Consider the following 26,738-nt stretch of genomic DNA (forward strand, 5'->3'; position numbering starts at 1 on the left):
CTATTATTATTATTATTTCGTTGCAATATAAAATCTTCAATAGATACTCTAGTTAACACGTTAATGGCTGGTCTGCCGGATTTTTTTGTGAATATATACTGTAAACATCGTTTACTCAACATCTAGGCAAGTACCTACACTAATCTGTAAAGACATAAAAAGTTGTGCAGCGGATCGACATAAGAACAGGGGAGGCACTGCTCTTTATCGCCATTGATATGTACATGTCTAGTATGTATACATATTATGTCGTATACTAAATATATATATATCAATATTTATCGCCCAGCTTACCATCGCTCGTTATTACATTATCGTATCGATATATATAACACTTTTGACCAATACAATTGCGTATCTTTATGATTGCATTGGGTCTACAAGAAATAACCAATCAGACCCACATTCCTTTGCCTACCCATCTTCTCATCTCTGCATAATACAATAGTATCTAGTGCTACGCATAGTACTTAGTATAGTACCTGATAGTACGAAGTTAGTACATGCATACAAGAAATCAGCATGGGTAGCACGGAGGTAACACCGATCCCAAAGAAATTAAACGAAAGCAACGATATCGCTGATGTTTACGGACCGAACTTAAAAATCCTTCCATGCAATAATCAAGTGAAGGAACTGCAGACTATATTGCGAGACAAGTAAGTAAACCGACGGCGAAAATGATTCGTGTATCGACGTATACAAGTATTTTTTTTTAGCTTTAAAATGCCGGCATGATGCCGGCGCATTGTGTCATTGTGTCGTTTGCCTCCAATTAAACAATTTAATGGACACAATGCATATCCGTTTACAGAAACACCACGAGGAGCGATTTCAAGTTCTACGCCGACCGCCTGGTGAGTCTTGTTTTTCTATTTAATTATATGTTCTGACGCATTGTCATGCATTTTCGAGGTAATATTTATTTGTTTTAAGCACTTACGACTAAAACTGCATGCATCGTGAGTGAAACATATGTTTTATAACGAGTAGAAATTTAATAATATTGGTCCCTTTTTCGAGAACAAATCGTTTCGTCAGACGTGGTCATTCTACCACTGTACGCATCGTGTTTTTATGCTTTCACCGAAAAATATAGTTAATTCTATCTAATGTAATCTATTTTTGTATTTTGTATTTATGTAATTAGAGATGATATTAATTTGATATTTTTTCTGTAGAATTTATTACAAGTAATTGAATTGTATGAAATCGATATTTTTATGGTAATAGTATTTTTTAATTTTATGACTTACATATCTATGATAAGTTGTGAATTATGTACACAGCAAATTAAACATTTCTAGATAAGACTAGTGATAGAAGAAAGTTTAAATCAATTACCTTTTTCCAAATGTGTGGTAACTACACCAACTGGTGCTAAATACAATGGTTTGAAGTATCAGAAAGGAAATTGTGGAGTGTCTATAGTAAGAAGCGGAGAAGCCATGGAACAGGTATATTTTATTAATAACTGGATTTGTAAAAGCATATTAATTATAATGCATTTTCAGGGTTTAAGAGACTGCTGTCGTAGTATAAGAATTGGGAAAATATTAGTTGAAAGTGATGCAGATACCCATGAAGCCAAAGTAGTTTATGCAAAGTTTCCAGATGATATATCTGAAAGAAAAGTCTTACTTATGTATCCAATAATGAGTAAGTGTAACAGCTTTAGATCATACATGTAAGTTCTTTTACGTACAATATTATAAAATCAATGATTTATTTTAAATGAAAGGTACTGGGAATACTGTGATAAAAGCAATTGCTGTTCTAAAAGAACATAACGTAATTGAAGAAAATATCATTTTATCAAATTTATTTTGTACACCAATTGCAGCTAAATCTCTAGTCACTGCCTTCCCTCAGGTATGTATACTTCCTGATTATAACAGTATCTTATTAGACGCTTTCTTTCTGTACACAAATCACAAGATTATTTCATTAGGCTTTAAATTTTCTTTAAGTTTACTTTAAGCCCAAAAGGCAGATTAGTTGCATATCCTGAAATCATGAGCTTGATAGCAAATATTAACTTTTTAACAGCTTTTAAAAAAGTCAACTGCCTTAAGACATTCTTTACTGAATGTATTAATTAAGTTATTTCGAACCATTTTTATATTGTAAACATATCTTAATTGTTTGAATGAAACTAAATTTTCTTTTACAGATGAAGATTTTAACATCAGAGATTCATAGCATTGCTCCAAATCATTTTGGACAGAAATACTTTGGTACGGATTAATTATATTTTATTAGCATATTATATCATAAGTTAGTATCTACAATAGATGAACTGATAGAAAATCAGGTGCAGAAGGTAACATGTTTCTCTAAAGTATAATCATAAAGCATAATACAGTTTATAGAAAGAATTCCTACAGGGAAAAGGATATTAATATTTTGTTTATAGCATTACCACTGCTAACTTTTGTAAGTTATTTTTGATTTATTGCAAGGAAATATCAAACAGTGTGATCAATTGCGTAATCGTAATACATAATTCATCATCATACAAGAAATACATATTTGAAATAGCAACATCATTTTTCATGTTCCGTTATCATTACACTTCTGACTTGCAAATACCTTCTTAACTTTTTATTTAAATATTTATACATAAAAAAAAAAGAAAATTCATTAAACATGGTTACTACATAAGTTTTAGTACAAAAAATCTCCACGCAATTGTTAAAATTGCACATAGTAAAAATGTATAATTTTTCACAATGTTTAAGTTACTTATCAAATAGTCAAAGAAAATGCTTTGACCATTACTTATAACTAACCTTATTATTTAATAATTTTCAGTATTGATATCTATTATTACGCTTAAATAGCATATATATAAAATTTTATTAATATACTTAAACAGAAAAAATCAATATAGTACAAGTTATATGTAGAAGAAAAGTGTTTCTTAAAAAGTATTGAGAATTTTACATAGCGTTGGTAATACTGTATTATGTAATTACTTCAAATTTTGTAAAAGCATTTATCTTGTTTATTATCTTATGTATGTTTTACAAATTAATTTTTATGGTATTGCAGAATGTATAAATATAGATTTTAAAGGTGTGGTACTTTAGAGACACTTTTCATGTATGGTTCTCAATTTGCGATTTATATTCATAATCTTCATAATCTTCAATAATAAAAAAACCTCTTTGTTTATTAAATCAATATTCCCGAAATATTGTATAAAAAACGTGAAAGAACGCTTTATGTTTATTCTTCAACTAATACCTGAGTGAATGTATGCAGATATGTATGTATTTTGTTCTCATGTATTCAGAGTATATACTTTAAAAACTGTGTATTTATATTTGTATTTAAGAAATCATGTGAACCTTCTGTAGATTGATTTTCTGTTCTTAATGTATAGTTGTAAGTAATATGTTTTATTATTATTTAATTAAGATAAATCAATCATATATAAATTGATTGATCTTTTCTGCATAATATAACAATTACAATCTTTTTTCTATTTTTTGCTCTATATACTATGAACTTCAACAGAACAAGTAATCCCACAGTAAAACATGCATTATATGATGCGCAAAGTGTAATGAAAAATATCTTTTATATAGTTATTTATTAAAATTATAGTTCAGTGATTGTTACAATTTTAATAGCAACAAAAAGTTAATTTTTTAAAGTATATTTTAGGCCAATATTTTGTGAATTTCACAAACAAAGTATGATTTTGTTACAGAGTAACAATATATAAAGTTTTTTCAAATTCTATATAAAAGAATATTAATTTTCTCACAGTTTTTTTATGTTGCTAGTAAATAGTAACTTATAAAATTTATAAAAATGATATTAATTTATAATGTGAACTGTAATAATGGAAATTTTGTATACGACATAAGTTATTTGATAATTTCCAATAGTTTCATACAATTGTAGCAAAAAAATATAAAATAATGCAGAATGTTTCATTATCTGAATGATAAAACAAAATTTTTACTTAATAGTTAAAAATACAATTTGCATAATATTGTGGTAGTCACTCTACATGGTTTAGATAATTGTTTTGGGATAAATTTGTCGTTAAAGCAATTATATAATTAATAAATAAGGAAATTATAGAAATACTTTGTTTTTAAGTACATGTCTTAAATTGAATTTAATAAGTATTGCAAGATGTATTTAAGTAATATTATTTATTTATTATTTAAACATCTTGTTCTTCAATTTGTACATAAATAGTATTGTATATCAAGATAGATATGTATTTTATTGTAAACATGGATCATTATAATGAAATTAATGATATGAGAACATTTAATATCTGCATAACGAAACATGATATTTTGCATCAACAATATGTTTGGCATTAGTATTTCGATTTTCTCCTAATTCTCATTATAATAGTGTCATATTGTTGAGTTTAATTTTGTTTTAATACATGCTAATAGTGTGTGAATAAGTACAAATATTAACATAATATTCAACATAGTACTAAATATAAGTTTTTAAAAACATACACCAAAATGATGTATGACAATGTTACTTACCAATACTAATATGTGATTTCAGTTTTCATAAATAGTCACATATACCAAATTAAAATCATTTGTTATAAAATGAAGAACCATTTTTATAATTATTATATATTACTAAAGTACATACAAATTTTCTAACTATGGAAAATGTTAAAAAATGTAAATTTATGAAGCTTATCACTACCTATATCACTATCATATTAATCAGATTTTTTGTGTGACTGTTGAATGGTATCTAGAATTGATGATGCAGCTTTTACATGTAATAATCTTTTTTAAAAATATAATTATTATATATTATCTTTTATAACTTTTCTTTACTGATTTCATTCTTTTTATTTCTTTTTTTTTTTTTGCTCCTTTTTCTATTATGAGACATACAAGATTTAGATTCTGAAAGTCTGTAGACCCTTCAAAAAACAATTTACCTTGAAACGTGCCTATAAAAAGAGCTGCATTACAGTATCTAGAGCTGTGATTTTAAGAACCATATGTGCATTATATTATATCATTTGAGTGTACACAGATGTCTGTTATTACGAACAATACTTGTACACCTGTTATACTGTAAGTTACCACAGAGTAATTTTCAACGTTTATAGCATTCACAATAAATTTATATTAGTCAAAATATTGTATAATATGTATATCTTGAGAAATATGAATAAAATTTCACAGCAAGTACTAATTACCTAACATAAACAATTTAAAATAAACAAAACTTTACAAAAATGAAACGTGATTTATTTTTTTATTCGTTTGTGAATAGACATACTTTAAAAGCAAATGTTTTAAGGTATATTGCCTTTTATTTTAAATAAAGTGATATCTTTCTATAGCATTCCTTCCTATTACTAAATATTTAAAAAGAATTTGATTTTGTTGAAAAATTTTGTACTTGTTTAAATATTATTTTTAATATTTTTCAACAATTTATGTGTATAAAATTTTATTCATTGTATACAGTTATCTTGTAGATGATCTTCATAAAAACTTCAAAAACACGACAATTATTGTTTCCAGGATGTTCTCGTTTCGTCGTAGGGGAGACTACAAACATACAAGGAAAAGATATTTGAAGAATTTGTGTTACGAATATACACACACGTTATGCAGATGTTAGAGTTTAATTTCATTTTTTAACAAATTTCAATTGAAAATAATTACCAAAATGTTAAGGAATATATTTTTTTAATGTAATTATACCACACGTTTAAAATATTTCTGTAGTCAGTTTATTACATAAAAATAGCTAATTTATCTATTAAACTTGATAAACTTACTTTCTACATACTCGATGTTTTATTTTCGTATTTATTAACGTTAATGCTAGTCGTTTATTCATTGTTAATATGGAAAACAAATATTTATTTTTAAAAATTAATGCTATGAAGAATATATAAATATATATAAAATTGTTAACACGATAGTTAGATCGATTTTTGAACATCAAATTGACGTGTAAGATTACGTGTAAGATTATATTAAATTACTTTTAATTAAAAACAGAAATATCAGGTTTTATAAAGTAAAAGTAATTTACTTACCAAAAAACATTCCTAGAATGTATAAATTCAATTAATGGTCAGCGAATGTTGATTAGTGACAGGTACATAGGATAGATTCGTATGATACACTTACATAGATGACAAAGCTGTATATGTGGAATTATTAGACAAATTTTTAAACTTCTCTATTATGGTATTTATTAGTAAATTTTTATATGTATGTAACAATGATTGGCATGACTTATATATATCATGTATAATGAACATTGTTCTTGTAAATATATATTTTCAATACATATAATGTTAAAATTTATTAACTGTGATGCTCATGTCCAACACCTGTTGCTCGTGAATATATCATTCTCTAATAAGAACGAGGTGGACATTTTGATTCGTTTGTGTAAAGCTTTTTAATTTCTCTTTTTTTCCTAGTCTGATTTTAATAGCATATATTTGATATTCAAAAGCTGCGGTACGTTATATTAAAATTAGTCAGGCTTTTTATCTCATGCATAAACGTAGTGTAATGAACTTGATACTTTACACCTTCATTTCATAATAAAACAGTTCATAACACTCGCATAAAGCTTTGAATTTGTTCGTGATTAATACCCGTCTATTATCTGATCAGTAAATGTGTATCTTGTAAAACAAACTATGTCAAGCTGTTTGGATGAGTAACACTGCATAAATATATGTAGTCAATATTAAATTTTTTGTACAAACAATAATGAATAGGCCTTTGATAAAAGGGTTTTAACATCTCCATTAAACTTTCACTCATTTTTGATCTCATAAGTAAACATTTTCAGCATGAGAAAAGGAAATCAGCTATAAGTTACCTTCCTGTTTTCAATTACGGAATATCTATGCGAATTAGATTATAAATATAATCGTAACAAATTAAACAAATTTATCAGATATATCACGTGCAACTAAGAAATCTGACCTATATTATTAAGCCTAACGTTTTTTGGAAGTAATAGCGAGAATTATTTTAGGATGTATTTGACCATAAAAAATCGTTAGTGCATACGATATCATCGGTACAACCTATCATAACTAATTTCGTGTCGTCTTTTATAAGAATTACATTTCATACAAAACTGAGTGTCGTACTGTCCGAACTTACTACACACTAAGAAACTATATTCTTAGAAATTTCGTACAAAACCAATCAAATGACACTAGCACAATTTAAGACCAAATGATTGTAAATGGAAGCCATTCTTCAGTACAAATGGTAAGTCTACAATTTATAGCTTGGACCACTGATAAATATACAAGGACACTTAATAAACTCTTAAAAACAGTTTAATGTAATTATAAAATGATTAAGAATAATTAATGAATAAGAAATTTGAGACAAAAAAATAAATTTCTAAGTAGGATTTATCTATCTAAAATTCATTGCTACAGTTTTAGCGAGTAACAGGACAAAAAAGCGTTCTCAATACTGAAAATTTATTACTCCTAGCACATTATTAGAGCTTCGTTTAAAAATAAAGAATAAAATATAATATAAACAATGTAAAATATCAGCATAAGAAATTAAAAAATTTATATTATCTACTGATATGAAGAAAAGTGAAATTCATTATCTTCTAGTCAGATAAAAAATCTGATGGTGAAAACATGCTCGATTTCAAATATAAAATATTTCTATAAAAGTATTATTTATGCTTCATTTATACTGTTAACTATATTTCCTGCAGAAAGCAGAAATATTATCTTGGCAGTACCTTCACTCAGCCTTAGAAAGTGTGATAAATATAGCTTTTATAAAATATCCTTTTTGGTGGAAAACCAAGGATTTTAAAGAAATATAAAATGTCCCACGATCATATGGGTTTATTTCACATCTACTCTTCTTTCTCTTGATCACCAGATTTCTCTTCATTTTTTTCAACATTTTCTTCTGTATGTTCTGTAGTATCTTCTTCAGGTTTTGTTTCACCATCATTTTCTATAGATTTAGGTTCATCTGACTGTACATTTTCACTTGGTAAAGTTGTTCTTTCTTCAACACTAAGATAACAAATAAAAAATGCAATTAAAATATCTATAATAAAACAATTCTTATTTTTTAAACAATTTGTTATGTAGAAATAAAAACAAATAATTTCAATTACACATATTTACAGCTATAGCAATTGTCCAATTTAAACGATTGATCACAAAATTATGCAATCAATGTATCTATAGTGCTTACCTTTCTGCTTGTATTGCAGCTGCTTCTTTGTCTGTGGAAGGCTAAAATAAACATGTAGTAGTTAGTATGGACAGGGTACAAATTTAGTATCAAGGACAAAACACCGGCAAATAAACATAACTAAGATGATTACAAATCAAGTTTTTGAATAATGTTAAAAAGATATATACGTATAAATTAAGTAACATATGTGGGTACATTTAACATTCTCCTTACAATTGTTAAACAAAGTTCTATTACCAACAATATTTACCTCTCGACTTGTAGTATTTCCATTTTCTTGAATTTCCTCACTTTGATTTGAATCAGGAACATTTTCTTTTCCACTAGCAGGTGGTTCCACTTTCAAAAATTCTTCCAATTCATCCATTTCATTTGCCAAATCGAAATCTTCATAATCCTGTGTGATGATTCATGATAATCATTTATAGTTCAAGCGTGATATTTAGAGAATTTCTAGTTTAAGTTTTAGAATCTTGTATAAGCTACTATTAATTTCTGAAGCTAGATTTTCTTAGCTTTTATCATTATTATTGTTTATTATAAATTAGATTATAAATTGTCAGAATTGATATAATGACATTTACCCCACAGTATTCATCTTCATTAAATATCTGTGGAGGTAATGGATATTTACTATCTCTCGCAATACCATTAGATTGCATAAATTCCTTTTCCATCTCCTTCCCTGGTTCTGTTATATCAATTGTCTCATACTCTACATTTTTGCTATCTAATATCATCAATACTCGTTGTTGCCTCTTTTTTACCTAAAAGAATTCAGTTAAGTATAAAGCCTGGATATTTTCTTTACGATTCAAACTTAATTATTAAGAAGTAGACTATGAATGTTTATGCAAATTTATATATTTATTTCATATACTAATTTTTATCATAAATAAAAAATGGAACTTAAATAAAAATTTATTTCACTTGCTAAATACTGTTTGAATATTTCCTATATTTCATAATGTACACTTCTGCACATTTAAATCTTTCATAAACACATGGACATTAGTACTCCACTAACAAAAGTAGACAAGTACGAATTTTATCTTTCATGAATGTAACTAAATAAATAGAACCTACGTAGAAAAGTGTTTCATCCACTGAATATTACAGATTATTATATTTTAGATATTGTATGTATTTCTGCATACTATACGTATTTTGTGCGTTTTGCAGTTTTCAATTTTTCATAAATGCATAAAAATCCGCGGTCTACTAGTAAAAGACCAAATTATAATCTTATCAGCGACTATTAAAATCTAACGGTATCATAAATGGTGCCCAAAAAAATGCATACGAATTTATCATGGATCGAGATTGAGGTACAAATCAAGTAAAAGATCAAAGGCACATAAGTTCTCCTTACAACGTCAAACGTAAACATTATAGAACCATTCACGACTAAAGTACAAAATATGTATCAAAATAGTTAAAATAATAGATACATAAAAGGAAAGTGGAAAAAGCAAGCTTTTATTCATTTTACAAAATGTCAATCAGACCTCTGAAACTGCGTCGTTCTACTAAATATCTACGAACGATTTCAAATAGATTCACTTTAACAATCCCATTGTTAATCCAAAGATTCGATTACCCAAAACCTGTGGCTATATTCCAGGAATATATATCCCTCGGCATTCTGTGTATCTCTTCGTTATATGTATACATTTTTCAAAAAATTACGAGGTACAATCAGTTTGTTAACACGTTGATTGCCACGATGGTCATCAATGATCTACGTTACTAAATTTTTGAGGTTAAAATAAATTTCGCGAACTAAGAAATTGTCAACAATGTGAATGATTTTGATAACACTGTCAGAGAGAAAGTGGGCAAATACAACACAATATTCAGTACAAATTATAGTGTAGTATATTTTAATCCATTACGACTGACAGTGTAAAATATGTACATAAAATTCGTGTGGCAATCGTGTTAACTGAATCTAACATATGTATATTCTTTAATACATCCAATCAAAGGATAACTGCATTTCGTTAGACGCGTATATAAATGAATCATATCGATCGATAAACCGTGTAGTGTGTCACGTTCAATAAGGATTTTCACTCGATGACATTGTCGGTCGTTAATCGACGCCTCGACCGTGAAGTTTTTCCGACGTAACTCGATCCAACGTGAAAATATCGAATAAGAATTCAGGTGCCCGTAAATCTGGCATTCTCTTCTAAGTCACATACACATATATATAATAGGTCTACACACAGGCACACACACATTCTCTCTTTCTCGCTACTCGGTCTCGGGGATAAAATATCTTGATATTCTTTGGTTACGTTCTTTTTCCACTCACTTCCTTGTTGCCGCTGATACCCGATATGTAGACTTTAACAACCATCGTTAACCGGTGCTTTTGTTACCAATTGACACTCTCGCGCTTCTATTCGACGTGTGCCACGGTTAGCGGTTTCGCGGAGTGATAAGCGATCAGTGAATCACTATAGGCTATTAGCCCGCGGATCGCCAACAGTGAGCAACACTGATTTAACGCGCACGGGTTTGGCTAGTCTTAGTCTGGGATCCACTGGCTACGTCATTTCAGGCCAGTTTTCGAGCGTTCTCAATGTTCGTGTACACGTCACTGTTTCTATTTTTTTTCTTCTTTTTTTCTATAGGCGGGGTGCTTGTGACTTGTGATGAATTAGAGATTGCAGAGTAGTGTAGAGTCTACTATTGAATAAACTATGAAGGACACTAAAACAAATAATACTATTTAGGACAGTTATAGGAACGTTCTCATGCACGTCATTGCACAGTGTACACGACGAATCCTTGACCAGCCTTGACAAAGAGACTAGACACTACTTACTTAGCTCATGAAAATATCCAAACATTCTTAAAAAATTTGTATGTTTATATTACACGGAACATATTGAAATTATTCATTATATATAAATTACGTATTGGAATTTCGAATATCGTGATTATATTAGTAAAATTTGAAACAGTGTTGGGAATGTTATAAAAATATAGAAGTTATAAGATATTTATTGAAAGCATAAACTTCACAAAAGCCATTAAAATATTTGAACAGTTAATTATTTACTGTATTAATAAGCCACAATATGTAGTGATATTATCTTTAGCTCTAATTGCATGTTTAAGATTACTATTCATACTGTATACTAATTTTTCACTAAGTATATGTTTGCAATAAATTTCTTGTAACATCTATATATATTTTCGGACTGGTTCCAAATTTGACTATTATAATCACGATAGGTACGTCTCAGTATAGTGCTAACGAAATTTTAAAAAGTTTCGTACAATACATATAATATATTTATAAAAATCATCTATGGTAAATGTTCGAATACTTTTGTCAGCCGCTGTATATTCATATTTATATCTGTATTGTACTTGAATTCATAACAACGTTAATTAAATATAGGAAAAAATGTATTTTTAACGAAACATTGTAATTTTATAATGTCACAATATCGAATAATTCTATAATCATTTAAGTAAATAAAAATAAGAACAACTGAGTAAGAAGTACTCTGTAAGACTCTGTATGTAAGACCGTAGTTACTCTGTAAGATCGTTCTGTCGAATAGAATAAGAACATAATGTAAAAATCGATATAAGACAGACTTCAAAGAGCAATTCAGGTTTGTGCAATAAGAATGAGGAATGAAAAAGTTTGAAAATGGCGCGCAGAATAAGAATACAGGTGGCGATATAGAAAGAGAAATCTTTTTTAAAGCCGAATTTACATCTTTCCACTTTGCATGATCAACGCAGATGATTCATGGAAAAGTATTGTTTTCATCCGCTTTCTAATCAAAATGATCATCCAAAATGATCACTGAACAAAGTAGAGTCAATCTCTATTTTGAATAAATTGAACTGGTTTTTATTTTTCACATTCTTACTTACTCCACTTCATATATTTCAGATGTACACTTCGTCCAAACGTAACGATTTCGGTATTCAGGTCAACTGTGCGACTATATCTGCCTATAAAAATTTTTTGGTCACTTAAGATTGTATATCCGCTGTACCTAAACATATGTTCTTGTATTAGGAGATTTAGCCAAAATTATTGGCACACACCCTTATTTTTCAATGTTTCTTTGTTAGGTTCTGCATTTCATTTTTATAGTATCAAATCTAATTGTCATTACAACTTTTGTAGTTGTATGAGAGTATTACTAAATACGTAATACGAAATTTAATGTACTTTGAACCTATTTAATTAGTAGGTGAATACTATAATAAATACAATGATCTGTCGATACGTTTTGTAGCCGCTGTGGATATTTCGAAGATGATGAAAATGATCGTGATAACTTATTCTAGTATTTATTTAGCAGTACGCGCGAGAATGTCTCCGTTTTTCTGTAACGCGCGATTTAAATTCGCGCCTTTCGTGAATGTATTGCATTACGATTTCCGGTGACGACGTGTGGTGAATATCGGACTCTAAAGTCTCTTCTCTTTTCCGGTTCTTTTGGAACGTATATCATATTTGTGCAAAATGGTAAGAATTGTTATTTGGTAATATTTTGTGAATCTTGTTAAAATATTGATGAAGTTGATAATTTTGCGTTGAAAAGGATTACCGACAAAATGTTTCTGTATATATTGTAAATCTGTATTTATTGCAAATAATTTGTGTAAAAATAGTGATTTCAGGTTATGTTTGCATTTACAGTTAAATCGCTATTTTATTGTCATATTGCAATAAATTTTTAAGTATTATGAAATAGAAACAAAATAATGTAATGTATTTAATTTCTTTTATAATACAAGTTTGTCAGAAAGATTAATATTATAAAAACGGTTATGGTTGGTTAACCTATTAGTGTCAAACAAGTGTTTTTTTTTGTAAATAAATGTTTTATCATTTCAATTGTTGCGATCTATAAATACATTTAGGCTATAAATGGTAAAGCTATTTAATTTATGAAATACGATTATATCTATCTATTAGGCTAAACGCACGAAGAAGGTTGGAATCACTGGTAAATATGGTACTCGATATGGTGCCTCTCTCAGAAAGATGGTTAAGAAGATGGAAATTACCCAGCACAGCAAATACACCTGTACCTTCTGTGGCAAGGTGAGAAATAAATCCTATAATCAGCAATGTGAAGTAAATAAAGATTACAATTTCTATTTTATTTCTTTTATTATAGGATGCTATGAAACGGAGTGTAGTGGGTATCTGGTCCTGCAAACGTTGCAAGAGGACTGTTGCTGGAGGTGCATGGGTATATTCAACAACTGCTGCTGCCTCTGTTAGATCTGCTGTCAGGAGGTTACGTGAAGTTAAAGAACAGTAAATAAATGTAATATGTAGTTCATAATGATATTTTGTCCATTTTATTTAACCCTTTGACTCTTTAATACTATTTAGTTGTAAGATATTAATTACTAGATTTATTCTGGTAAGGGGATAATATTAAAAAACAAGATTATTTTGCGTTGTATTTAATAGATTCATGACAATTTAACATGATACATAAGACTTAAATTTTTTGAAGCAATATTTGATAATATGAGGGTAGAATTTTTCTTTTTTATTAGAAAGAATATTTAGAAATTATTTTGGAGGCACATTAAAATTATGATATATCTACTTACTTATATTTATGTTTTCATTGTTCTAATAATGTATATTAAATTCCGCTGGAATAATTTTATAATTCTCATCAATTTTTTTCTTTTGGTTATTTGATGAGAACTTCTCATAAAAAAAGAATACATATTATCTCGATTAAATTAACTAATATTTAAAGAAGTATGGAATTTAAAAAATATATATTAAAATACTGTTTGTTGAAATTAAATATTATGCACATATATTATTTAAATTCAATAGAACATATATAGAATATTTTATTGTCTTTAAAGGTATGTTCATTCTAGTATTTGACTTTATTATAAATGATAGAAAAAGTAGATTTTTTTACTTAAATGGTATTTACATACATATGCATAAATATTCTTATGTAACAGAAAATTTCTTAAAAATAAATTTTATTAATTCGTATGTGTGTGCCAATAAGTAATCTTTAATGTTCCAATGTAATTCTTACAATTATTTTTGTTAATATAATTTTTATAAATAATTCTAATTCTAAGCCTAAGATGAAGTAAAATAAAGATGATAAAACAATACGTATAAATTTACGATGCAATGGATAATTTATAAGATTAAAAATTTGTAAACAAATTATTATTGACTTTATCTTTTTTTTTCTATATTTTGTGCACTTACTTAAATTTAACTAAATGTTATCAGTTTAAACGACTAACAAATTATCTACAAATTCTGCTAAAACAATTAAACGCATATTCAAATAATATATTGATTTAATAAAAATTAACTGCTGTACAAAAATAAATACTATCGTCTTGCACGAATAATTAAATATATAATTAAGCTGTAAAAACGCGATAATTTGTTGCACCATCACCATTCTTTCATGTAACTTAAGATTGAGTATATTCCTTGACATTAAGGTTCCTAAATTGAAATTTTAGTGTCATATATATTTTAATATATTATAAATGTAGTTTAATGCGTTTCTTCGCGCGCGCGCGTTTAAAGTTATAGAATCAGTTAATTTCTTCCCCCAACTTCGAATGTAAGTATAATTATTAGCGAACATTTTCCAGAAACATTGCTTTACTTTGTTGACTACCTTTTCCTCTTCTTTCGAAGTACGAAAGATGTTTAATTTTAGTTTAATGTAATGCAAGGGAAGGGCGCCAGAATCTAATAACAACATTTTTACATTAGTTACACGAAATGTTTTTCCGTCGTGTCTTATTCGACAAGAATATTGCACTCTAAATTTTTAGCACGCTTTAAATATGCAGAAAACAAAAATGGTCCAAATCTATGAAGAATTATAGCTATGTAAAATGTTAGAACATCGTAAAGATATCTAGCATTTCTTTTTGTTAAGAAAATGCGGAAGACACTTCGCCTTGAATTTAAGAAAGTATTTAAAGTATAACAGTACAGTGAATAACAGTCAATAGTAGTTTTTTTATACTCTTAAACGATATCTCGTTAATCTCATATTGCTATGGCGAATTCAGGTATAAGTACATTTATCTTTTTAAACGAATAAAAAGAAAGTAACAACTAAATTATATATGAACGAGATGCAACAAGGAACTGTTAGAAATATCAGTATAAAAAGATCCAGTGCTCTTCCCTAATTGCTAGAAAATTGTACAATACAAGTTCTAAATCGTAATCGGTAGTGTCACAATAATTCCACTAGCATTCCGTCATTCATTCCCTGTAGTAATACGTCATTTATACTATTAACATATCTGTGTTTCAGTGCACTGATATATCTTCCAGTCATCCAGCATTGCACTCATCCCATATTATCAAATATGTCTCTCTTTTGTATTAACAATTATTTATTTATAACAGTGGTCTGATATGCTTTCCTCTCTACTGTTTACTAGAAAAGAAAAAAAAGAAGAATGTCCGCATACATGTCTCTTTGTATCACTTGTGCATATCCATACACAGTCGGAAATAGGTTTCTTTCTTTCAACACTTGTGCATTTATCAATGAAGGCATACCATGAAAAATGGCAGTAAATACACGATACTGCTAGTAACAGTAAATAAATCCTATATAACTAAAAAGCATCAACCTCAATCTCTCAGTTTCAAGGTGTACTCAATTTCTTGTTTATGATCACTATTAATTCCATCGACGTTTAGTAGATCGACAAAACGTGATACTGAATTGTTTTTATGAAGTACAATACTAGTGCTTCTTCTTGATTTTTCAATGTATGGAAGTCTCTTGAGTATCAGTCCTTCAATGTAGCATTAAATAAATCAACAAGTATTACATATAAATGTTGCACTTGTAAACACCTCGTATTAGCTGGCCTGCCATTTGAATTTACTGCGCATAATCCACTTTTGGCCCATGTTATGCGGATCACAAGGTGCTAATACAGGTTGCATTGCGTCGTTCGAACGAGGTTTCGACAAGCAATGTCCTGTATTAGTATGTTTGATCATTTTTGTCTAAAAATAAACGTATATTTTATTTAAATATCATTAACTTTTTAAAAAAATTGGGTTTAAATTATTTTGCATCGTACCTCTTCATTATAAACCCATGCTTGATTTCCACCCATACCATGACATCTCACTATTTTGACAGGACCTTGGGGACTAGCTGCATCAAGGCACATATCATCAGACATAATTTGCTGTCGTTTAGTATAAGCAAACACCTAATTAAAACAAAAAATTATATTTCAACAATACTGAAAAATCTACTACTTTCAAAGAAATCAAGAAGATTTAGTTACTGACCTGATTACCACCTAATCCATGACAGTAACTAATTCCAACATTTTCACCTGTTCTCCTACCCATAGTGTCCAAACAAGATTGTGTCTCAACGTTTTGTACATCACCCAAATAATAATAATCTAGTGGCATAGGAGATTCTGGATAAATATTCTCCAAATACCACCTAAAGCTTTTACACTTAAGACGTTCCCTTAACTTAATTCTTTCAGATACGTCTCCAACAGCTACGTTTCGGGCTCCTATGAACAGAAGGGTCAATTGAATAATAATAATATTTGATTAATATTTACAGACTTTATAATGCGATAGTGTGCTTATACATATGACTGTTCACTGAAAGAAGGATGTGTGTTAAAAGTATGTGCCAAAATAAAGACATTGCCATGTGTGCTGTACTGATGCTATATGCTTGCTATTGGAAATAATTGTGCTATCATACATTGACCTTTCTTAACATGTTAAATTTGAAAAAGTAAGTCTGTACCTCTTTCAAGACAAAATGTAAGGAAACTTTAGATTGAATAGAGTAATCTCTTCACTGTGTCTTTTATTTTCTATTATAACCTTCTTTCTTGAGATTACATCTATCATATAGAGCATTTTCTTGCTTTAGAGATGGACGAAACAAAAAGGAACTTCTCCATTAGTTTCCTAATATTAACGGGTATCTGATATATGCGCATGTAGCTGGTATTCAACTGCACTTAAGCTTTATAGTTAAATGCAACTTATAAAAGCGTACCAATCACCCGATAGAAAAAAAGTTCATGCGAGATAGAGTAAATCCCAAAAAGAAAAAAGAAAGTTTAAGATGATGTTAGCGATATTGCAGTCTATTCTCTTTCCAGAAATGCTGGTGTTAGTGCTACCTGGATTAATGTTGTAATAGAAGTACTTCCATTGGTCCAACCAGACCTCTGCGAGTCGCGCATTGTTGTGGTTCACTATCTTGCTGGTACCACCAGGGAATGTATATGGTGTTGACTTACGGAATACATGACCTACGTGCGAGCACGTTGCGATCTCCAATGTCCCACCACACATCCATATCTAACCAACTCAGTTCTGTTAGTATGTTAGCAATTACAAATGGATAGTTTATAACAAACAAGAAACAAAAAGATCTAATACATTAAAAAGGTTCAGATTAGATGGACGCTCGTGTTCTCCTCTCTTGGTACCTATAATATCGTTGCTTATAAAATGTATCAAACAAAGAAGCAAGCAAACTTATTTTGTTAGTCGGCTGGATGGATGAGTGGTTAAGACTATACCAAAGTATATTTGTAAATCCACAAACAAATCAACAGTATTCCTGCAAATCAAATCTCATGGCTAAATGTAACTAGAATATCCAGAATTCTTTAACACACACGCGCGTATACACACACACACACACATACACACATACAAAGAAAAAAAAATATATACTATATATTTAGATAAAAATACGTGATATACATTTATGTTAATATAACATTCGATGGTAAATGCTAAAAGATAATTTGGTTAATATCACACCAAAAAGAAAAAAAAACACACTTAAGATTAATTTTAGAGTCAAATATAAATCAACTACATATAGCTATGGGTGTTAATATTTTTAATGTATAGACCGTTACTAGCTATAAAGATATTTACGAAATTATTTTGATACGCTAGATTAACACTCTATCAAATTTTTTATTCGAAGTAAATAAAAAAGTGTGCTATAATACAACGTTTTTATCTGAATAATATTATAGCATTGGTTGTATCAGATACCCGTCAAGTAACATGTAAATGCTCGCAATCCTACTTTTTATATTTATTTTTTTTTTCAAGTTATACATACTAATGTATTTTATGTAGCTTTTAGTTTATAAAATTTTTTAGTATGTAATGGCAAACGTTAAACTTACAATTGTTTTTATTTCCTTTATCTTTCTTACAGTACATTATTACTATTATTATTATTATATATTTTCGTTTATGGATAATTAAAAGAAAGAAAAATGCACACTTCTCTACAGCAAAACTCGAGGAGGGTCAACAAATTGACTATCAATTGGCTAGCTATAATTAACTGTCTATTAATTGATACTTGAATGAAAAAAGAAAACAAAGTATACAAATGAAATGATACACGCTGTTATCTAACCTGGGTTCATGGCATAGTAAAAATCTCTCCACTCATCCATCCAGACTTCGGCCACCCTAGCCGCATTGTGTAGAACTACTTTGCTGACACCACCAGGGAATGTATACGGACTCTTGTCTCGGAACACATGTCCAACATGTGAACATGGACTGATTTCTAACGTCCCACCGCATTGCCATACCTACAAGGTACTTATGACTTCACAAATGAAGATGAAAATGTCCATAGCTAAACCCTCTGTGTATTTTGGGATCACAAACTCAAACGTATCACTAGATTATTCAATAAATAAATCCAATGTGTGTATCGAACAGTGTTGGGCAAAATCTTTTCACGATAATTTATTATAAAGAAAGAAGAAATTTTAATTGCAAGTAGCAAATCAAAAATATCCGATCGAATAGATATTTATCCGGATTAGACTTTATTCGATTACGAATTTAATCGAACTGTTATTATTGAATTAGTTATAGTAATCACTACGGTGATGAAAAGTTAGTACTATTTAAATAATATCAATAATAATATCCAGCAATTGATTAAGTATGCGTGAAACGCGTGTTGTGAATTCACGTGATACGAAGAGACGCTCACAAAATTAAGTCCGGGGCAAAAACAATTAACGATTATTTGTATTATGATTTGAATAATTTTACAATAATTATCCTGTTAATTATCTCAATAAATGATAATGAAATGGGGAAGATAATTTGTTATGGATATAACGAACAAGTTTTATCCGAATGAATTATTCGACGGAATGGAATTAATAATATTCGGATAATTATTTTAGGCAAAATTACTTTTAACTCTAGAACATTCAAGATGCCTTTGTATCTTTAATTTCTTCAAATTCTCGTGTTAATTATCGAATAAAAGTTCTGCCACACAAGAGAGGATCGAACAAACAACTACAGATAGATAACAGAGAAAGGAAAGTTTTTCATGGAGCCAACAGCATTAAGAACGAGCAATTAGCTGTGAAAGCAAATGATAAAAAAAAAAAAAGAAACGATTTTTATATATAAATCATTAACTATTATTTTACTGCTATTATTATTTATTTTATTATTAACTAGATATGAATTTGAATAGCACACGCACGTACTCCGTGACCAAAACACTTTTATTTACTCGCGTTTTATAACTTCATTTTCATTTAAACAGTCTGACCGCACAAAGTAAATACTGTCATCGATCAATACTCACCCGGAAGCTCATTTCGAGGTTTTCACCGCCCCAAATATCCATGCCCTCGTCGTACGCTCCCAATTCGTAAAAATAATCCTTATCAATAGAAAATAAACCGCCGGCCATCGTCGGTGTTCTCAGAGGGGCTGTTCTATCCCCTAATCTTCTGTCCATTTCTCTTTGCGCCACCCTGTACCTTGAAGATTTACGAAACTTCGCGTCAGTAAATGAATTAAAAAATTCAATCTATCGGTAGGAAATATCGTCATGAAGATGATAATAAAGGCTTATGGAATAAAGGCTGGCCCTTTTTTTTAAGTTAAAAGTTAAAGTTAAACTGAAAAATAATCCGCATAGCCTAAATCTTTAGCTGTTTAACAAACAAATGTAAAACAAGTATAGCAAATAATTTTAAAAAGATAAAATATACTACATAGAAATTATATAGAAATAACGACCTTCTTGCTTTAGATATAAGTTGAAGATAATCTAACGTAGTTCGAGTCATTAGAAGCTTAATCTTTAGAAATCGTCTGACATTAAATTGTTTATTAAACAAGCGTGAAACAAATATAACAAATAGCTATGTAATGATGTACAGACATAAACTCAAGTGATTATGACCTCGGCTTTTGGAAATTGTCACATCGGGAAATCCCAGCCTTGAGCTACAGAACTTTGTTCACAAAGTCAATTCAGTGGTCCTTACCATCTAAAATTCAGTTTCCAATTGAAACCACCCCACGTCATATCGCTGGCCGGAATGTACTCAAAGGTATCGTCGCTAATCACATCAATGATGGGACAGACAACGGTTGTCCTGTCTTCAGCGATCCTGGATAGCAAAGGCTCCAGCCAACCTTCTGTGCATTCGCAATGAGCGTCTAGGAACGTTATAACTTGTCCTGTCACGTGTTTCGCCCCGAGGAGCCTAGCTCTGATTAGACCAGATCTTTTCTCTGTACGGTACACATATGTAGGGACCGGTAGCGTTTTTACATAGTCCTCCAGGTCTTGCTTCAAGTGATCTACGAATCGAGTGTATGGCGTGAGCAAAAAAGCGTAGAGAAGTGAAAGCAATGTTTACCAGATCACAATGACCGAATATTGAAAAATAATACATCCATTGCAGCAGTAGGAACTGGTTGACTTGATAATAATTAAATTCTATATAATGCTACGTTTCCCTGCTACTTTCACATTGTAGACATTTGGTGTGAATGTTTATTGTGAATCACTTAGGCTGAGTTTCTAATGTTAGAAATCAGTAGAAGGATCGAGTATTTGAAAGTAGAATGTGAAAGAAAAGTATGCGATCGTCCAAGATTTTGAGAATGTTTACATAATTTGCTTAGACCGAATGAAAGATATTTTAAAATATAAAAAAAATAAGAAATAGAATGGCAATTATATAAATAAGAAAGCTTACAGAAAACTATTTTAGAATCTATAAGATATATATATATATATAGAATATATAATCCCTTTCACTTCTTCAAAGAAAGCGAAACAAAAATATCTAACACTTGATGCTAAATTTAAAAATGCCATTATATAATGGCATTAATCAACGTATACACGTTAACCTTAGATTTAGCCACAAATGGAATGGTTTCTCTACTGGAGAAGCGCACGAACACAAAACCTCATGAACTCATTCAAAACCGCACCCATCTATTCAGACCACTCCCAAGACCAGACCATCCCAGTTCCTCTACCACCAACCATTCTCAGGCTCACCTTGCTCGCTCTTATCATCTACCAATATGATCTCCTTTAACAATGTACGCGGAGACCGATTAATGACCGACCAAACAGTCCTCAACAACGTGCTCCATGCTTCATTGTGGAACACTATCACGATGCTAGTATCCGGCAGGTACTTGTTGTACTTCTTGGTCTTGCAGCCCTCTAATCGAATATCCTTGAGTGACCGATTCAACGAGATCATATCGCTGGCCATCAGGTTGAATTGGTTCAGTTTGAACAGCTCCTGTTGCCTGGCCTCGTCTTCCGGCGAAATGTGTACCGCCGCACCCACCTCGCCAGGCATCCCTTTGTTCTCTCGGACGACCTTAGCTGGCCTCCATAAATGTAATTCCGATTGTTTATATCGGCTTTTGCTCGCTTGTCCAGCCGACTGTATCTGTTCCTCCTCTTTCAATAAAGCTTCTTTCGAATGAGGTAAACTTTCTTCGGTTAACGTTTGCTGTTGTTTATTATTCTCCGTGCAACCCCATCCGGACCCTCCGATGCAATCCGAATAGAGCATCAGCACCATCACGTCCACCAGGAACCATACCAGCGACGTGAGCAGTATCACTTGACACGTGTGAATGCGAATTTTAGAGCGGAACATGTTGTGTCGGGGCCGGTCGCCTGGTACCCTGAGCTCATCACCCGATCCTTCGCGGTTGGAGACGCGACGAGCTTCCTGTCCGACCAGGCCGTTCTGTGCACCGGCCGTTCAACGACCGTTCGGCTACCCGTCACTCAGGGAAGATCAGACACACTGTGAGCTATCGTGATCCACTGAATTACATGACTACGCTGGCTAAGACTTTCGTGATCTGAAAGAAAGAAACAGAGAATTTGAAGGAAATTGTAGTTTGCGAGTGTGGCCTGTGCGAAGTGTTTCGGGAGTGAACGAAATACGTACTGGCGTTTAGAGTTGCACGAGTTTGAAGGTATTTGAAGAATATGATAGTTTGGAAATGTGATCTTTGGATTATTGCGTTGGTTAAGGATTTTATCGGTTATATTTTGTGAACGTTGCACTGAATGATGTGCGAGGATATTAGTGAAGAAAGAGAACTCGTGTTTCCAAATGCAGGCAATGTATATAGGAGTTTGAAAGAGTTTGAAGACTACAGTAGTTTGCGAACGTAGCGATTAAGAATTTTTCGTGTAAATCTTTTGTGCTTCGAAATGGAAAATTCGACTAACTTTTATTTTCCTTATTCTTTAAATCGTTGTTATGCTGTATAATCCGATATGAATGTTATACCTCGACAGGTATCATTGAGATATAGATAATTTCAAAATATTCTTTCTTGATATTCCATAGAATTTCACCATTTCTTCTGTATTCCGCGCTTCTTATGAACGAAGTATTTATAAAAAGGAAAATATTTGAAGAGACATAGAGACGTGAAGAAGAAGTAAGAATAACATCAAGGTTGAACCTGTTCTAACGCCTACAGAATTTTAAGTAAATGACAATCTACGATTCTGAGATCTATTCATAACTGACTCGCAATTCTCATTAATTCTCGCATAATCCAGATTGCAGATAGTTGTCTAACACAGACGAGTACACGTCCATCGATGCATCAGAATCTCATGATACAATGCACAAGCCCCCTCTTTCCTCCCAACGAATCACCAAACCCAAAACGAACTTCGATCCCCACGAGATTAATCCTTCGTGCAAACTGAATCCTCTAAACGAGGATTGAAATTCATCTTGGAACGCTACCGAGACTGCAATCGAGCCATTGATTTCCGCCAAAATAGATGGAACACTCGTTCCAGCCATTCAAGTTAAACAGCCTGTTATAAGTATTTTAATGTGCTACACAAATAATTCGTTCTCGTGTGTAACGCTAGGCCAGCTAAACGTCGTTTCGACTCCTGTAAGACTTCTTGCGGGTTACAATCGAACCGGAAGTCACGCGAGGCCGTTTATTTTATCACGTGCATAATATATGGGGGACCATTTACCATTATCGATTCGTTGCTACTCGTTTCTTGCCATATGTATTACATAAGTATCTCTTGGATAGCGTTGAATTGAAGTTGCTATAAAATTTATTTATTATTACTTTGCTTATATTTTAGTTATATTCGTTGGTATTGTGTAAATGTACGCATATGTCGAATAATGTTGGCTTGGCAACTAAGTGATTGCGGATTTTGTCAATACCACCTAATGGCAAAATCCGCAATCACTTAGTTGCCAAGCCAATAGCTTCTCATTTTACATTTACTGGCACATTGCTTCTTTCCTACGCAAGTATCGGGTAAGTAGATGGAATAATAGTTCTTTATTTATTGATTTTTCGTTTCCTTTCTGTGCAGTGAGTTGTTTGCGTAGTAAACAAAATTTTTTTCTTGATATGTTCAGATTTTTATTTTCTTTGTCAAAGATATGAAACATTTGACTTAACATCAGTGAAATGGTTCGTAAGCATTGGAGAATTTTTTGAAAGGCTACACTACCAGAGGAATTAGGTTCGGGCATGCGAGATCTAGTTTGCCTACGCAGTGTTGACGTTATGAAAATCAAATATACAGAGTGATTTCGAAATCGCGATACAATGAGAAACGACGTGAAAATAAGTGGAAATCAACGGAATAAAATCCTTTTGTACGATGCCTTGCTTTTCAGAAAATTGCACGTGCCCGACACGGTCTCAGATTTAATTTCCTTACAAACGAGACATCAAATGAAAAAATCTCATTCCATCTACATTTTCAATTTACTTTTGCATTCAGAATAATCTCCTACCAATTGCCTATTATTGTTCGGTCAGAAATTAGTCGAATGAAAATGTACTCGACAAATTATCAATTTCAATTTTCTCGAAAAGCAGTCATAGAACGGAAAAGCTTCATTGCTTATTTTCAACTTGTTATTTTTGCGTGAAAAATTACGTTCATTTAACTCGTATCATATTCTGTATATTATTATTTTTCTAATTATTAAAGTATCTCTTGTTCATCAGTTATTACAACTTTTTTGCACAACTATACAAGTGTCCATGAGACTCAAGTACCATATCACTCAAACGATATCTGTTCGCGTGACGGAAAGAGAAAACAAAGTGAAACAGACTTCTGCGACACCTAAGCGCACACTGTGCTCGTTCTTACGTTTTATATCTTTGGGTTTTCATTCTCGCGGTTCGTAGCGAGTGTTCTCGTCGATGCACCGCGAATATTACACCGGATGAATGGGCAGAAAAAGAGGCGAACTCATCCTGAACGAAGCGGGATTTCGAGTGCGTGGAACAAAGACAGTTCTGTGCCACATTTTATGCGTTTTGATCGGCGATGGATCGAGAGGCTGTTTCACCGGCTGGCCAGCTTTTTTATGGCTCTAGAAAGGAACAAGAGGACGGTAAAAGCTGAGCAAGAAATTGGCTAACTTGCGATTTTTCTGATGGAGCTATATTCCAACAAATTGTCGATCTTTTTTTCCTGATAATCTAAAATAGTACGAGAACAAAACCGTATTAACACTAGAACTATCGATAGTTAACAGGAAGCTATTTCTACCAAAACCAGTGAAAATGACTGGTCTTTAAAAAACTGGCCTTTAAACTGGTCTTTAAAAAACTGACTGGTCTTTATATTTATTGATTTATTACTTTCTTACAGAAGCAATTCCATGTTATGCAGTACATATTTGGTATTATTAATCCATCTGGGACTATGATCCCTAAACGAGGCTTGACAAATTTATAAAATTGTAGAACCAGTCGTTTTGACTGCTGTGATATTTCTACTGTTAGCATCTGGCGATCGATCTGGATTTTTCCTGATAACTGATATCATCATATCGAATGATACGCGGTAAAAATGTGAAAAACGTGAATTTGTGCGAAGTTGTAGAAAACGAGGAAACTTGTTAATTGGGGTTCGATAAACAGATTGCAGCATCCTTTTACACTTTGACAAGTACCAGTCATTTTGACCGCTATTGGTAAAAGTAGCCTTGATACAGAATTATTTTCAGTTTGAATGCATAAAAAACAGAATAAAATTCATTGTATTGTTCTCTTAGTTATCGTTGCGAAACTCGTTACATCATTGCGGGGGAAAAATATAACACGAAGTAGGAATTTGAAAATAAATTTGTAAAACCAATCAATTCGACTGGTGTGATAGTTCTAGTTTTAATTAATCCCTGCGGCAAGTAATTTTGTTTTAAAATTGCTATTAAATATTGTTACTAAATTTTCTTTCTATTATTTATCGATAACAAAAACACGTTGGAACATATTGGGTTTTCTTTTGTAAAATTTTTCAGAGAGGACACGGGGCGATAGAATTTTTTCTAAAACGAAGTTTCTTTTTTTTTTTTTTGAAAAAAGACATAATGCAATAAACTTTTACCGAAGACAAATACATTTATCCTTCGGGCAATTAAAAACTTATTAATGTACAAGGTAAAATAAAGTACAGTATGTTGGATATATGCAACATGAAGCGTAAAAGAGTTCGAAATTTTATGGAAACTAAAAATATATGGCATAGTAACGTTGTAAGGTATTCAAATGGATTTTTATTTGATTTCAATCGTAATACTTGATACTGCTACTATAGTATGATAATAACTCGTTTGTTGTTTTGAGGACAAGAACAAATCGGGGAAGAAAAATCTTTGTAGCTGTCGAGATAATGTCGCAATAGACGAAAACCGATAAGCGACTATTATTATTGTTATTATTATTGTTTCCATATCTACACTTTATTTGAATGTGATTAGCAATAAACCTTACGAATTAAAGATATCAGATGATCAGCCATTGTTCTGATTTTTCTGCTATATACATAAACCTACTTTTTTTTTATAGATTTGAGAGATTTATGGCACTATTGTATAGTGGCATAAAAATACACAGTAATAATATTTTATTAGATTGCAAGAGCGAGGTAAGTTATAAACATTCGTTAACGAAATTGATAAATCTGTAGGAATAAAACGACGAGGCGAAAAATATCATGTAATTTAAGGTTTACTTAAAAAGTTGCGCTGGCAATATTCGAGACACATCGAAACAATTCGTTTTGATAATTTTAAAACGGTTGAGTAATTTAATTAACG

At 30.9% G+C, this 26,738-nt stretch overlaps 4 protein-coding genes across 11 annotated transcripts in view; 2 read left to right on the forward strand and 2 right to left on the reverse strand.

Moving 5' to 3' along the window:
* Positions 1–63: 63 nt before the first annotated feature.
* On the forward strand, positions 64–7,913 carry LOC122566307 (uracil phosphoribosyltransferase homolog). Of its 3 annotated transcripts, XM_043723407.1 has the most exons (8): positions 64–659; positions 815–857; positions 1,182–1,226; positions 1,308–1,457; positions 1,515–1,659; positions 1,742–1,872; positions 2,174–2,237; positions 5,538–7,913. In XM_043723407.1, the coding sequence occupies exons 1-8, from the start codon at positions 523–525 to the stop codon at positions 5,591–5,593; spliced, it is 771 nt and encodes a 256-aa protein (XP_043579342.1). In that variant the 5' UTR covers positions 64–522; the 3' UTR covers positions 5,594–7,913. The 3 variants fall into 3 exon arrangements, with proteins under 3 accessions (XP_043579342.1, XP_043579343.1, XP_043579344.1); XM_043723408.1 differs by lacking the exon at positions 1,182–1,226 and having other exon boundaries at positions 93–659; XM_043723409.1 differs by lacking the exons at positions 1,182–1,226; positions 5,538–7,913 and having other exon boundaries at positions 95–659; positions 2,174–5,198.
* On the reverse strand, positions 6,195–12,462 carry LOC122566308 (SH3 domain-binding glutamic acid-rich protein homolog). Of its 2 annotated transcripts, none has more exons than XM_043723410.1 (5): positions 10,558–12,462; positions 8,822–9,004; positions 8,488–8,634; positions 8,235–8,275; positions 6,195–8,050 (listed from the first exon to the last, which is right to left on the reverse strand). In XM_043723410.1, exons 1-5 carry the CDS (start codon positions 10,600–10,602, stop codon positions 7,885–7,887), a joined length of 582 nt encoding a protein of 193 aa, XP_043579345.1. In that variant the 5' UTR covers positions 10,603–12,462; the 3' UTR covers positions 6,195–7,884. The 2 variants fall into 2 exon arrangements, with proteins under 2 accessions (XP_043579345.1, XP_043579346.1); XM_043723411.1 differs by lacking the exon at positions 10,558–12,462 and adding an exon at positions 9,838–10,264.
* Positions 12,463–12,604: 142 nt separating this feature from the next.
* On the forward strand, positions 12,605–13,579 carry LOC122566310 (60S ribosomal protein L37a). The gene is made up of 3 exons (XM_043723412.1): positions 12,605–12,747; positions 13,201–13,329; positions 13,406–13,579. The coding sequence occupies exons 1-3, from the start codon at positions 12,745–12,747 to the stop codon at positions 13,550–13,552; spliced, it is 279 nt and encodes a 92-aa protein (XP_043579347.1). The 5' UTR covers positions 12,605–12,744; the 3' UTR covers positions 13,553–13,579.
* Positions 13,580–14,567: 988 nt separating this feature from the next.
* The window catches only part of LOC122566311 (polypeptide N-acetylgalactosaminyltransferase 5), a 39,163-nt gene continuing 26,992 nt past the window's right edge, over positions 14,568–26,738 (reverse strand). For 4 of the 5 annotated variants that reach the window (XM_043723413.1, XM_043723415.1, XM_043723417.1 and 1 more), the window contains 7 exons: positions 21,647–22,476; positions 20,616–20,934; positions 19,925–20,102; positions 18,716–18,896; positions 16,576–16,814; positions 16,359–16,493; positions 14,568–16,281 (listed from right to left, as the gene is read on the reverse strand). In XM_043723413.1, the coding sequence (XP_043579348.1) occupies positions 16,132–16,281; positions 16,359–16,493; positions 16,576–16,814; positions 18,716–18,896; positions 19,925–20,102; positions 20,616–20,934; positions 21,647–22,265 (1,821 nt within the window). In that variant the 5' untranslated portion in view covers positions 22,266–22,476 and the 3' untranslated portion in view covers positions 14,568–16,131. Of the gene's footprint in view, positions 16,282–16,358; positions 16,494–16,575; positions 16,815–17,444; positions 17,626–18,715; positions 18,897–19,924; positions 20,103–20,615; positions 20,935–21,646; positions 22,477–26,738 lie in introns of all 5 variants that reach the window. The other variant, XM_043723414.1, reaches the window with a different exon arrangement.

The sequence above is a fragment of the Bombus pyrosoma genome, linkage group LG3 (assembly GCF_014825855.1).
Source record: "Bombus pyrosoma isolate SC7728 linkage group LG3, ASM1482585v1, whole genome shotgun sequence".
NCBI classification, from domain to species: domain Eukaryota; kingdom Metazoa; phylum Arthropoda; class Insecta; order Hymenoptera; family Apidae; genus Bombus; species Bombus pyrosoma.

Excerpts from the sequence above, each read along its gene's own strand:
- LOC122566307 (XM_043723407.1), top strand. The coding sequence starts at position 523 with ATGGGTAGCACGGAGGTAACACCGATCCCAAAGAAATTAAACGAAAGC. Across the intron at positions 660-814 it reads CAGACTATATTGCGAGACAA|AAACACCACGAGGAGCGATT; the intron begins GTAAGTAAACCG and ends ATCCGTTTACAG. Across the intron at positions 1,227-1,307 it reads ATGAAATCGATATTTTTATG|ATAAGACTAGTGATAGAAGA; the intron begins GTAATAGTATTT and ends AAACATTTCTAG.
- LOC122566308 (XM_043723410.1), bottom strand. The coding sequence starts at position 10,602 with ATGGTTGTTAAAGTCTACATATCGGGTATCAGCGGCAACAAGGAA. Across the intron at positions 8,276-8,487 it reads GAAATACTACAAGTCGAGAG|CCTTCCACAGACAAAGAAGC; the intron begins GTAAATATTGTT and ends TGTTTATTTTAG. Across the intron at positions 8,051-8,234 it reads GCTGCAATACAAGCAGAAAG|TGTTGAAGAAAGAACAACTT; the intron begins GTAAGCACTATA and ends TTGTTATCTTAG.
- LOC122566310 (XM_043723412.1), top strand. Across the intron at positions 13,330-13,405 it reads CCTGTACCTTCTGTGGCAAG|GATGCTATGAAACGGAGTGT; the intron begins GTGAGAAATAAA and ends CTTTTATTATAG.